Raw genomic sequence first — 13821 nt, forward strand, 5'->3', positions numbered from 1 at the left:
TTACTCCTCATGTCTAATGAAGAGACAGCACTATTTAATAAGTTTAAGCCCAATTTTTGCATATCTAATGGGTAAATAGTAAGACTAAATAAATCTTCTAATGATAACAATGGACATTTATTCTTATTGCCAAGCAAAGGTAAACACTTTAACCAAACAACAACCAATAACATAATCTGTTTTATAGTTTAAAATTTTTTTCTAAAGCCTAGAATGACTTAATTGCCTGTCTTTAATAAGTATTTCCATTTTTAAACTAATTAAATCTCTTCATCTAAGAAATAACTCCAGAGAAGGAAAATAGAGCCAGGAAGTGGGTTTAGCAGAGGAATAACCCCAAATCAAAATAAAATTACATGTAAATCATAGCCTGAGTTAAACCAAATAACTCAGTATGTAAGACCTATCTCAGATCATTGAAAACCTAATTAGGTAAAAGAGGACATATGGGTAGAAGTTTCTTCAGGGCTGTGTGTACAAGATAAAAGTGAATTTCACTTAGAATGATATCTCCAAGAATTATGTCTCTATGGAAATTATATCTCTAATTATATATCCAATATCCTCTAGGCCATGAATATACTGCTTCATCAATAGAAGAGCCATAACTAGCTATTTTGAAAAAAAAAATCACGTGGGATTCGAAAAGATAATAATAATAAATGAACATTTTAAATGAAGAAAAACCCTCACCACTATAAAAAAGAAAAGAAAGCAAGAAAACAAACACATGAGCCTCAAATTCACTAGCATGTTGTGTCTGGGTTCCTGCCAAGTATCACAAACCACATTTGATATTTTGTGTTTTTGGCTGAGTGACACTAGAATATCTTTGAAGGGATATATTGAAGGGGGGAGAGAACTTAGGAACCAGCAAATGAGCCATCCAAGGTATAGCTGTATCATTTCTAGTTGATGGTCAAAACAACATTGGAAGCAGTTCAATTAAAAAAGCAAATCAATGATACACTGAGGTAGTAACAGTCAAAAATATACCCCGGGAAAGGCCAAGCTTGAAATTTTTTGGCTTATGCTATGAAACATTAATGTCTAACCTATCAGCAGACAGAACAACTTGTACTTATACCATGGCTTTGAACAATATGGTATTGTCTCAAGAAACAGCTTCTAATCTCTGATCATTCACAGCACATTACATGATTTAGTTCAAGAGAGAAGTGAAAGGATTATGTTGAGTCAGAAGACAGTGCCTTAAATGTGAAGGCAGATGAAATCAGGAATCTCCCCAAACTTGGCTCAGCACATTAAAATTAGTCACTGTCTATAAAGAAACTGCCAAGACTGCTGAGGAGGTGAAAGTTAATACTGTCCTGATGTAAACTGTCAGTCCATTGTCACTCCCCCTAGAAAGCCATGCTACATTGCTATTCCTACCAAAGTTCTTCATTGTGGAATAAAGATTTCTCAAGTCTGAGATTCCTCATCCTCTGGTAGACTTCCTTAACTGTGAGGTGTAATTTAACTTGAATAAATGGATTTTTTCCTGAACTTCTGAAATCGCTAAAGAATTCTCCTTAGCTTTACACATAAGATAGTATGAGACAAAATGCATACTCTGGTTCGGATCAGGTTGAAAGCTAACCTGTCAGTATTTCTTGTTAGTCTGTAAGATAGAACATTTTTATATGGTCCTGTCAGTAAAATGAACAATTCAACAATAAAGGTAAATCATTATAGAAAGCAAATAGAAAGAGAATGATCTTTCCCCCAAAAAAAAAAAAATCAACAAATAATTCATAAGGAATGACAAAATCATTACCTCTGCTCTCTGTGTTCTGGGAAAGGCAGTTGACTTTTCTATGGCATAGACATCCACCAGGTAAAGACATGCTCCTTGCTCCCGGTCCAGTATGGCCGCAGTCTGAATGATGCCACTCCGTCGTCCAATAGTAAAGAGCCGTCCAACAGTTTTTTCCTCGCAACGGACTGAGACAATATAGTACTCCACTGGGGCTTCAGATCCTCTAGGGCTAGCTGCTTCTATTGATATCACATTGGTGCCAATGGGTTCTCCCTCCTTCAAAATGGTTATATATTTGGGTTGTGTAAAAACAGGTCCATCAAGGCCCTGCAGAATGACGGTCAATTCAGTGGTTGATTTCCTCCTTTCAGGGCCAAGGTCTGTTGCTGAAACTATGAGATTATAGATCAGCTGAGAAGGCACCAGTGCTGAAGCCACTCTCAGGTCCCCACTATAGCGATCCACAATGAAGGTGTCTGTGTCACCATTGACGATCTCATACTCCACCTCTCCATTCGCCCCTTCATCTGGGTCAGCAGCCATGATTGTGGTCAGAACAGAACCAATCACAGCCGAAGGGTCTGCTGCCAGGGCATTTTGTGATATAAACATTGGAACATTGTCATTGAGGTCTGTAACCAAAATAGTCACGTTTTTCAAAGCATACCGTCTAGTTTCTATAGGCACAGCTTGATCATTGGCTTTAACGGTTAACTCAAAGAGATTAGCAAATTCCCGATCTATCTCAGCATTAGTATAAATAGTGCCTTTGACTTCATCTATGCCAAAGTGGTTGCCCCGTGGCATCTGCTGGATGATTGTATAGGAGAGTTGCCCATTAATGTCTGCATCGGGGTCATGTGCAGTCACAGAAATGACAGATGTTCCAATGGGGATGTTCTCAACAATAGACTTGAAAATATCCCCCGGAGGGAAGGTAGGAGGATTGTCATTGAAGTCTCTCACGTGTATAACCACCGACATTGTAGATGAACGTGGAGGCCTTCCTTGGTCTTTTGCTGTTATATTTAATTTGTACAAAGACTGTGTTTCAAAGTCCAATTTTTTGGCAAGAAAAATACTCCCAGTGTTTGGGCTAATGCTGAAAGTTCCATGGTTGTTAGTCCCAGTGATACTGTAATGTAAGTCAGCATTGTCCCCTGAATCTGAATCAGTTGCAGTAACAGAGGACACGAGTTCACCGATTCTCATGTTTTCCAAAACATCAACGAATAGTGTTGATTTAGGGAAAGAAGGGGTATTGTCATTTTCATCTAAAATATCAATATTTAAGGTACAGGTCGAATTGAGGGAGACTGCTCCTGAATCCACTGCTTGAATTACAAGGGAATACGCAGGTGTGGCTTCATAGTCTAACCTGCCAATCAGTGTCACCTGACCAGAGGTGCTGTCTATAGCAAACTGTCTTTCTTCATTTCCTTTTATTACAGAATAGTGAATAAGTCCATTACTACCTTCATCAACATCTGAGGCAGATACTCTTAAAACCTGTGTCAGGTTGGCTGCTGACTCTGATATTGTAGCTTGGTAAAAGTCTTTTAAAAATTTGGGAGCATTATCATTTATATCCTTCATGTAAACATGTACCGTGGCCTGATCCTTAAGAGGCTGAGGGAGCCCCTGATCTGTTGCGATGACTGTAAAGCTAAACACCGCAGTCCCCCTCCTCCTCATAAGAGACTCCCTGTCAAACTGATGGGTATTTGTAATTTCCCCACTAATTGCATGCAACTCAAAATCTGGCTGCACCATTTCAAAAGAATACCTTACTTCTCCATTTGGCCCAAAGTCTTTATCTATAGCACTTACTTTGCCCACAAACGACCCAGGTCTCTGTTCTTCTTCAAAGTAAAATGTGTAATTGGTACTGTTAAAAAGAGGTCTGTTATCATTTACATCTTCTAAAATTACAGTAACATTCACAGTAGCACTAAGGGGTTCCACCGCTCTGTCAGAAGCAACAACTAGTAAAACATATCTGTCTTGAAGTTCACGGTCCAGTTCACTTTTTATATACAATTGACCATCTGGGAAAATGCCGAAAGCATCCCCGGTATTGCCTTCAGCAATGCTGTACGCAATTTCACCATTTGCTCCCGAATCCTTATCAAAAGCTTGCACTTTAAAGAATCGAGAATTCACAGGTTCTGACTCAGAAAGGGTGACCTCATAAGAAAGCTGGTCAAACACTGGTGGGTTGTCATTTACATCATGGACATAAACTGTTAAGATGAAACTAGAGGAGAGCTGGGGAACACCCATATCAGATGCTAAGATCTCTATCTGGTAGGAACCAGCATGAACATCCAGGGGTCCTAGCAGACTAATATTACCATTCCTTTCATTGATAGTAAAGAGATTCTTGGGGTTTTGCTTCAGGCTATAGAGTACCATGCCATTGACACCTTCATCGGGGTCCACAGCTTTGGCTTGGAAAATGCTGTGACCTGCCTGCCAATTTTCCACCACATTCACACTCTCTACTGCCTGAAGGAAATGGGGAGAGTTGTCATTCAAATCCTTAACTGTTATGTTAACCATAGAGTCTCCAGTCACTGTGCCCCCACTGGCTACTACTTTCAGCTGATAAAAGGATTGCTCTTCTCTGTCAATCACACTTGCTGTGGTAAGCTGCCCAGTAACCTGGTTGATAGCAAACATACCTTTCTGATCCCCGGTAGTAATGAGATAACTGATGTTGGAATTGAGATCCATGGTGGATGCGGACACACTACCCACATGATATCCCAGGGCCACATTCTCAAAGACCACGAAGCTGTAGGCAGCCTGGCTGAATACAGGCGGGTTGTCTTGAGTGTCCAACACAGTGATGGTTACTATCGCCTGGTTGGGAGACTGCAAATTGCCACCATCAGTAGCCACTATTTGCAACTGGTAAGCAGTTTTTTCTTCTCTGTCTAGGGCCATTCTTGTAGAAATAACCCCACTCTGAGCATTGACCTGAAACCGAGACCTGTCCCCAGCTGATATACTATATTTGATGGTTCCATTGAGACCCAAGTCTGGGTCAGTGGCAGACACCGTGGTGATGTAGCTACCTCCAGGCTCATTCTCCTGAATATGAGCAAAGTATTGGACTGGGTAAAACACAGGGCTGTTGTCGTTAATATCCAGGAGGCTCACATTTATGCGAACCATTGATGACTGGGGAGGTGACCCCAGATCTGTGGCCAGAACCAACAGGGAGTAGAAAGCTTGTTCCTCCCTGTCCAAGGAAGAGATAGTACTCAACCTCCCAGACACAGGATCCAGGCGAAAGGACCTCTGGTCGGTCTCAGCTTCCTGTAGGGAGAATCGCACTGTCCCATTGTCACCCAGGTCCCCATCGGTTGCCCCAAGCACCAGCAGTTCAGTCCCGGTAGGTGCATTCTCAACGACAGACACATTATATCCTTCTGGCTGGCTAAACACTGGCTTCTCATCATTCACATCCAAGAGAGTCACAACAAGCTGGGCATAGGAAACCTTGGGGTGAACCCCCTGGTCCCGAGCACTGATATTCAGTACAATCTGGGAAGCAAGTTCACGGTCCAAGCCCCCAGCAAGCCCAGTGGTCACTAGACCACTGTGTTCACTGATGTGGAACCAACCCAGTCCATTACCAGAGACGATGCTGTAACGCAGGTTAGCATTGAGACCAGAATCGCCGTCAGTGGCGGACACTCCACTCACATAGCTTCCCGGGGGCGCCTCCTCGCTCAGGTTCACTCTGTACACTTGCTGTGCAAACACGGGAGGGTGGTCATTGATGTCATTGACGAAAATCACCAAACTCGCCACGGAAGAGCGCGCCTGAACCGCTGCGCTAGGGGGCGCCCCGTAGTTATCCGAGACAGAAACTGTCAGGTTGTAAGAAGGGATGCGCTCCCGGTCTAGGGCGCTGGCAACTTTGATGAGACTTAGGTTCGGCACTTTGCTGCTTTGCACCTCAAAGTGGCGCTGCTCGTTTCCCCCAAGGATCTGCACGGAGATGTTCCCGTTGGCCGCTGGGGAGTCTGCGTCCGTCACCGTGAGCAGAGCCACCACCGTGCCCACTTGAGCATTCTCATCTACCGAGGCGTAGCGCGAGGTGGCAGGGAAGTAGCGGAATTTTACCACGGGGTCATTGTCGTTGACGTCCAGCAGCTGAATCAGCGCCTCGGCACGCCCCGTGAGGGAAGGAACGCCTCGGTCCATAGCCTGCACCGTAAGCGAGTACTGGCGCCGGGCCTCGAAGTCCAAGGGCTCCCGCACCGTGATGAGCCCCGTTTCGGGGTCCATTTGGAAGGGGGTCCCCTCGTCCTGAAGCCGATAGCGGATATCCGCGTTGGTGCCCTCGTCCGCGTCCGCCGCCGCCACCTGGAGGACGCTGGAGCCCACCGCGGCGTCCTCAGGCACCCCCGCCTGGTAGTGGGAGCTGCCAAAAACCGGGGGGTTGTCATTAATGTCCTGCACAGTCACGTTTACCTGAAGGTAGCCCCGCCGCTTGGGCTCGCCCTTGTCCTCCACTTCCACCAACAGCTGGTACTGCGGTGTGACCTCGCGGTCCAGCCCGCCCTTGGACACCAGGTGCAGGAACGCGCCCTCGCCGCTCGGGTTCAGGGTGATATCCAGGCGGAAGCGACCCGCCTCGTTGCCCTGGATGATGCGATAGGACCGGTGGTCAACACCATTGGAGCCGATGTCCGAGTCGGTGGCGGTATCCAAGATGACTTGCCGCCCGCTGCTACTGTCCTCCTTGAAACTGACCACAATCGAGGGTTCTGGGAAGACCGGGGCGTTGTCATTGAGGTCTCGAACCAACACCCGCACTTCGGTGGGGTAGGTGGGTGAGCTGGAAAGAACTACCAGGTTGATCACGTCGCTGGGCAGGCTCTCGCGGTCGATGGTCGCAGTGGTGTACAGGGCCCCGGTGCTACTGTTTATAGCAAACAGGGCGTGGCTTTCGCTGAGCCTGTAGGTGAAGCCTGGGCGCGTCTGGATGGTACCCACCAGCGTGCCGGGAGGTTGCTCCTCCAGCACCTGAAACACCTGGCGCTGCTCCGCCCCGCTGACCCGGGCGGGCCCCGGGAGCAGTGACAGCAGCCAAAAGACACGAAGGAGCTGAAATAATGTTAAAGTGGGCAGCGGGAGCCACGGGCGGCCAGGAGCCCTCTCTGCTGCCAAGTCCATGGTCTTGGCTCCTGGAACGGAGTGATAAAGAGAAGGAAGAGGTGAGGCCAAAAAAAAAAAAAAAAAAAAAAAGTGATAATGACAGGGATCAAGTAGCACCAGCAGACATGCAGCCGATGGCTCTGAGAGCTCTGCTATTTCAAAGAACTTCCAGTCCAGAAGAAGCAATTCGCACGAGCAAAAGCCTCCAGGTAGCCATTTGGACGCTTAGTGAGGGAAGAGATGCCTTGAGGAAAAGCGGCAGAGCATTCCTCGGGCACTTACTCCTGCTTGTGGACGAGTTCCCAGAGCAGTTTCTCCAGTCTCCTATATTTCCCCCTTCACTTTATTTTCGAATCCGGAGAGTCTGAGCGTTTTCGCCGGGGGTGGATAGGAGTTGGGAGAAGTTGCCTGTGTTTAAGGTATAGGAAGAATTACCGCAAACTATTATCTTCAGAAACTTTAAAACTTACCCAAGGCGAAGAAACTGAGGAAGAAAGAACAAAATTCCGCAGCGGTGTGGAGAGAACAACTGCGCACTGGGGAGGGGACGATGGGGAACCGAGGATTATCGAATTCCTTTTCCAAAAGCTGGAGACAAGGAGTTTCCTCGAGTTCCCCTCTCCTCAAGAACAAGGCTGCAAAGCCCTTCAGCAGGACTGCAGAAGTGGCGCGGAGGCCCAGGCGGCGGCGTCTAAGCTCCGGCAGCCAGCAAACTGCATTCCAAACGCTCGCGGGGCGCTCTGGAGCGCTCAGCTCCGTCCCTTCTCCTCCAGGAGGAGCTGCCGCCGCCCCTGCTGCCGCTTCCAGCCCTTAGGCGGGCACAGGCAAAATCCAGCGCTCCTCAGCATTTTTTTTTTTTTTTTTACCTCTGCCGGGACGCCTGCCGACCCATTATTTATACATCCAGATCAAGCGCAGGTCCCCCTTTCTTCTCGGCCTCGCCGGCGTCGGGCAGGAGCAGCGCGCTGTCCCCGCGTCCCCTCCCCTCACCATGCCAGGGGACTCCTCCGGCAGTCCCAGTCAGAAGCCCACTCTAGTGCGCCTCGCCCCTGACCTCTTGCCCTTTGGTTTTATTGTCCCGTGTCAGTTTCACTTTGTAATCCACAAGGCTTTTTGTTTGGGGCGGGGTAGGGTGGTGGCGATCGGTCCCCCTTTTCTCCTGCACTGTTGACGGTGGAGGCGGGGAAGTCGGCGCTGGACTGTGGCGGCGCCTCCAGCAGCTCCGGACGGCGGCTGTCAGCGCTCTCCCTCTCGCCTGCCGGGGCTGAAGGTTGCAGCACCGCTGTGGAGCTGGAGCTCCGCGAGCCCCTCTCAACCTCCGGCTGGTCCCTCTCACTCTCCCCGCCCCTTCCCCGCCGCACGCGCGCGCGCGCGCACACACACACACACACACACACACACACACACACACACACACACCGCGCCGCCGAAACACAAACAGAGGGGGAGGGAAGACCGCGAGCTGAGCAGGACTCAGAAACTTTGCTCGCCACTCATTGATCCCCGCACTTTAGTTCAGCCGGACTCCCCCTGGCTCCCGGTGCTGTCACCTACCGCCCCTCCCTCGCCCCAGCCCCATTGGACCCGAGCTGAAGCGGCCCCGCCTGGCACTCCTACCGCCAGCGCGCTCCGACTTTTTCGGCCTCCGACTGGCTTCTCCGGATGCTAATCACTCCAGCCTCCCGGAGGACGGTAGGCGGTCGGGTGTGGGAGCCCGGCGAGTAGGAGGCGCTGAGAAAGGGAGGGTGAGGGCTAGGAGGGGGTGATTCCCTCCCCTCTTTTTCTTTTTTTCTTTCTTTTTTTCTTTTTGGTCAAATCTTGGCCGGCATCTGAGCAATAACAGCAAAAAGCTGCTGCCGAATAGATGGGGGTGGGGTCAGGTTTGCAGATAAATAACTTTAGGGACCGGGTCTAGGGGAAGACCGTTAGGTTGTTATGCTAGTAATAACTCAAGGGTAAGGGGGTCGAGAGAAATAAAAGAAAGGCAGGGGGTGAGGGTCTGTTAGAGCGGGAGGAAGGATTAAGCAAAGCCTGTCTGGGAATGCAAAGCGCAGATTTGCTTTAACCGTTTCCTGCCCTTTCTCTTTCGAAGGGAAGGAAGGGAGCTGCTGTACAATAAGATCCAACAGCATCCAAACCGAACCTTCCCTATTCCTTCTCTGTCTACAGAGCGAGCCAACTGCGGTCCAGGTCTAACCCTAAACCTGTCTCCATTCGCCCCTCCCCTACCTCCAGGTGAGTAGGGGCACCAAGGCCTGGGCACCAACTGCACTTTGGATTTCCTATAGGAAAAGCCGGAGGAACTCCTGTTTTGTTTCCTTTCCCAAAGTTTGGAATTTTGATCTTTGTTGGGAGTATTGCCCTCTAGCCATTTTCTAGCCAAAGGAATCCTGACGAAATGGTTTCTTTCTGTTTTGGTTTAGTTTTTGTCTGGGGGAAAGGTAGATATGAGAAAAATTGAAATGAATAGAATGAAATTTAAATTTTAAAATTACCCACGTGCCACTCGAGGCACTCAGATTAACTCCCCTGCTATATACTGTGGCTGATTTTTCGGTATCACGCAGCATTTCAAAGCGGGGGTGGGGGGGGGGGTGTGAATAGGATTCAGGTCAGTATTATTTCCCCTTTAAGGAAAACCGCTTAGAAAATAAGAATTTAAGCCAAGTAATGCAAATATAGGGCGTAAGTCATACATTTCATCCACAGTGACCCCCTCCAAATTTAAAATTTCTGAGCTGGGAGATGATTTAGCCATGAGTAAATACTGCCCTCTGCTGTTTTCTGTCAGTCTTACATCTTTAGTCGTCTGGTTTCTTGTTTAAAACTAAAGGCAGAGACTAGAAGGATCTGGTTACAAGGCGAATTCCTCCTTCTTGCCTAGGGATAGTTGCAGAGAAAAAAGATCTTTGAAGATCTCCTAGTGCCTTTCTTTACTTGGTAAAAAAAAATTTTTTTTTAACCAATAAGGCAGACAGCAAATCCAGGTCCTCGGATCCAGACAGCCTATAACCCAAAATTGATATATATAAATCTGAATGGTAAAAAACATTATCAACAATTCCTTTGTTTAGAACATTTACTTCCGCGGTTTTCTATATCATATATACCAATATACATATATACACAGTATATATGATGAGTGAATTGGAAAAGGACAAGAAAGTATTTCATCATTTTTGTATTTTCAGCCCATGAAAATTGTAAAAGCATTGGAAGTTATTCTTTTAAAAGAGATATTTAAAAGTGTTTTCTCAAAACTCATGTTTCTGCCAATAAATTTCGGGTTTTATTTTGATGTAATTTAACCCACAAATATTTGTATATTTACAGAGTGAAACCAGAAATTTTCACAAACCATGGCTATGATATGTGATTTTGAGAATATTAGGGTTTTTGTTTGTTATTGTTTACTAATGCGTAACAGTTCAATCATTTGGGTAGGAAAGAGTAGAAAGAGAGCATTTAGTTCCTTCTCGGAGATCAGGTATACTTTTTTCTGTTTTCCTGTTTGTTTGGAGAGCCTGTGGGATAATCTTCATATTTAGTCTCAAGAACATTAATATTAAATCTGCATCATTTATGAGTGAATTTAATTTGGCGGTAATGGGTTAACATTCATTTTGTGGAATAGGAGGAAGTGTAATATATATTTTTTAATTAAAAAATTCAAGATATGACAAAGCTAAGTAATACAGAAAATGTATATATATTCAAGATGTAAAATCATTTTTTGAACAATTCTGAAAGAATATAAAAAATGATTTGGACAATGACATGTTTGTATAAATAAATGGAAACCTTCCATGATAACTAAAGTAACACCTTCATTTATAGATAAAACCTACACATAAAATTGCAATCTATTACACATAGGTGTGTAATTTAATGTATGGTTCAGAGAATGGTTTTAATAAAAGACAAACAATGAAGCTTTCCTTATATTTAGTTTTTCTTCTTTGGATTTCAGAAATTGTAGTGTGTGTATATATATATATAATATATATATATATATATAAATATATATTCATTTTGTTGTGGGCATCTTTACTTTTCATTACTCATTATATATATATAAGTAAGGATGCCCACAACAAAATGAAAGGAAATAAAGACATATTGTAACTGTATGGGTGAAAAAAGCAAATTTTATTTTTGTTTTTCCATTGAAAGCTTATCTATTTTAAGAAAGGGATTACTTTTTGAAAGCTTTCAAAAAACTTGAAATTATATGCTTCTAAAAGAGAAGACATTCATCAGTTTTAATAGACTGTGGGGAAAAATTTTATTTTTTATGTCCAGACTTGAAAGGAGCTAGAATTTTAAAGCATACAGTAAAAAATAAAAAGATTTTGTGACAATCTATTATCCTAATGTGTACACAGTTACCATCATTACTTTATTAAAGGTCTGAAATCACTTTTTTTCATGTTTTAGACCCTAGTGAATAAGCTTAGGTTAATCATAGTTATAATTCATTAGGAACATTGTCGCAGAAAAGGATTCTCCCTCTGCTCCTTCCTTTTCTGCCCTCTTCTTTCCTCTCTTCTCCTCTTCCATACCTTCTTTCTTCCCTTCTCTCTTCTTTTCCTCTCCCTTCTCTCCCTATTTTCTCTTCCACTTCCTTTTCCTCTCCTTCCTCCTCCTCTCCTTTCCTCTTTTCTCTTCCTTTCCAATTCCTGCCCTTCTCTTCCCTTATCTCCATTCCCCTCCTTTCTCTCCCCTCCCATCCTTCACTTTACACTTCACTATATTTTGCTCATCTTACCTTATTCTACTTTACTCTTTTCTCTCCTTAGCATTCTTCGCTTCTGTTACAGGACTCCCAGAGGCAAACATTCTAATAAGTGGAATGTGTACTTTTTGATTTTATATTTTTGCAAAATATGTATTATTTAGTTGTGCTGTATTTTTGACTGAGATAAATCATTTGGGTTATATGGTGTATGTGTCTCATCCTGTTTTTTATCTTTTTCACCAAGTGCTATTTTAAGGTTTATACATGTTGTAAGTGTACTGCTAGATTGTTTCTGACTTCTGCGGTTTTACAGTAACATATGTATCCATTTCTCTTAACCTGTCTACTTACATGGTTATAGACATCCAGTTTGCCTTCAACTCCCTGACATCACAGATTAATCTGCAGTGAACATCCTTGCAATTTGTCCCCAAAAGGCAGTGAATATTTTGGGATGTATAGTGGGGAATGGAAGACGCCTTTATCACATATATGAAATGAATTGCTGATTGTTAAACAAGAGAGAATAAAGTTTGTAGGATACAGTGTTTTGGAGCAAGATGTGAATTGATCCTAGAATTGGGAAGCATGAAGTTCAGAGATGGCAAACTTTTAGCAATAGCAAGTGTTAGATATCTGAAGTTAGTAGACTGTACTTTTTGCTGAGTGGCAGATTGTCTCTTGGTATCATTGACACAAGTGGGGTAGGATTTTTGTCCTTATTTATTTTATTTTTCTTACTCTTATATCTGACTCTTTTGCTTTCCAACTTCTTCTGCTAAATGTTTAACTCAGTATTTTAAAGTTTCTTATTTCCTGATAAATATATGGCTATAAATTTCCCTCGAAGTACTGTACTAGCTTTACTCCACAAAATATTAATTATAAAATGCTACATGCAATGATTTCATTTTTATGCACTTAAATTTTTAGTAAATTTATTTTATAGTTTCCTCTGTAGCACAAGATTTATTAATATATATATTTATAAATATGTATAGAGTAATAAAGAGCCCTCTCCTTCAGCAACCCTACTGCCTTTCACCACCTTCCCTGGTACCCAAAATCTATATCCCTTTGTTGGTATTTATTTATTGTGTTATATTCAAACTATCTGTGATAGGAAGGAAAAGTGCCTGCCATCTTCAAGGAATCCTACCATATAAAGGACAAGGAATGCTCATGTGAAGGAATATATGATAGCAAGGAAAAGTGCTCAATTTTAATTTGCAAGTGATTTCTATCTACTTCGGCTTCCCACTCTTTGCATCTCCTCCTTTTTAAAAGTTGACTGTAAACCATTTTTTAATTGCAAATTTGCTGAACATATTCCAAACGAAACAGTAACTATGCATGTCTAAGAATGTAGTATGTGGGTGTCCCACGATCGTTTTTAGACAAATTCTAATATAAAGTGTTAAGTCTCAAAAAACAAAACAAAGCAAAAGTACCTGTGATAAAAAGAAGTCTACGGTTTCTTTCCTCTCTTATCTTCAGTTCAGTTCAGTTCAGTCGCTCAGTCCTTTCCGACTCTTTGCGACCCCATGAATAGCAGCACGCCAGGCTTCCCTGTCCATCACCAACACCCAGAGTTCACTCAGACTCACGTCCATCGAGTCAGTGATGCCATCCAGCCATCTCATCCTCTGTTGTCCCCTTCTCCCCCTGCCCCCAATCCCTCCCAGCATCAGAGTCTTTTCCAATGAGTCAACTCTTCGCATGAGGTGGCCAAAGTACTGGAGTTTCAGCTTTAGCATCATTCCTTCCTTCCCAAGAAATCCCAGGGCTGATCTCCTTCAGAATGGACTGGTTGGATCTCCTTGCAGTCCAAGGGACTCTTAAGAGTCTTCTCCAACACCACAGTTCAAAAGCATCAATTCTTCGGGGCTCAGCCTTCTTCACCGTCCAACTCTCACATCCATACATGACCACAGGAAAAACCATAGCCTTGACTAGACGCACCTTTGTTGGCAAAGTGATGTCTCTGCTTTTGAATATGCTATCTAGGTTGGTCATAACTTTCCTTCCAAGGAGTAAGCGTCTTTTAATTTCATGGCTGCAGTCATTATCTGCAGTGATTTTGGAGCCCAGAAAAATAAAGTCTGACGCTGTTTCCACTGTTTCCTCATCTATTTCCCATGAAGTG

The 13821-nt window shown here is 44.1% G+C and overlaps 1 protein-coding gene and 1 long non-coding RNA gene across 2 annotated transcripts in view; one reads left to right on the top strand and one right to left on the bottom strand.

The window, feature by feature from the left end:
• The window catches only part of FAT4 (FAT atypical cadherin 4), a 178600-nt gene extending 170003 nt beyond the window's left edge, over positions 1 to 8597 (bottom strand). The window contains exon 1 of the mRNA XM_055549364.1: positions 1781 to 8597. Within this exon, the coding sequence (XP_055405339.1) occupies positions 1781 to 6955 (5175 nt within the window). The 5' untranslated portion in view covers positions 6956 to 8597. The remainder of the gene's footprint in view (positions 1 to 1780) is intronic.
• A 448-nt stretch (positions 8598 to 9045) lies between these two features.
• Positions 9046 to 13821, top strand: part of LOC129629908 (uncharacterized) — a 99963-nt gene continuing 95187 nt past the window's right edge. Inside the window, exon 1 of the long non-coding RNA XR_008703376.1 lies at positions 9046 to 9172. This is a non-coding gene — a long non-coding RNA (uncharacterized LOC129629908). The remainder of the gene's footprint in view (positions 9173 to 13821) is intronic.

Source organism: Bubalus kerabau, chromosome 16 (assembly GCF_029407905.1).
Source record: "Bubalus kerabau isolate K-KA32 ecotype Philippines breed swamp buffalo chromosome 16, PCC_UOA_SB_1v2, whole genome shotgun sequence".
Lineage (NCBI taxonomy): Eukaryota > Metazoa > Chordata > Mammalia > Artiodactyla > Bovidae > Bubalus > Bubalus kerabau.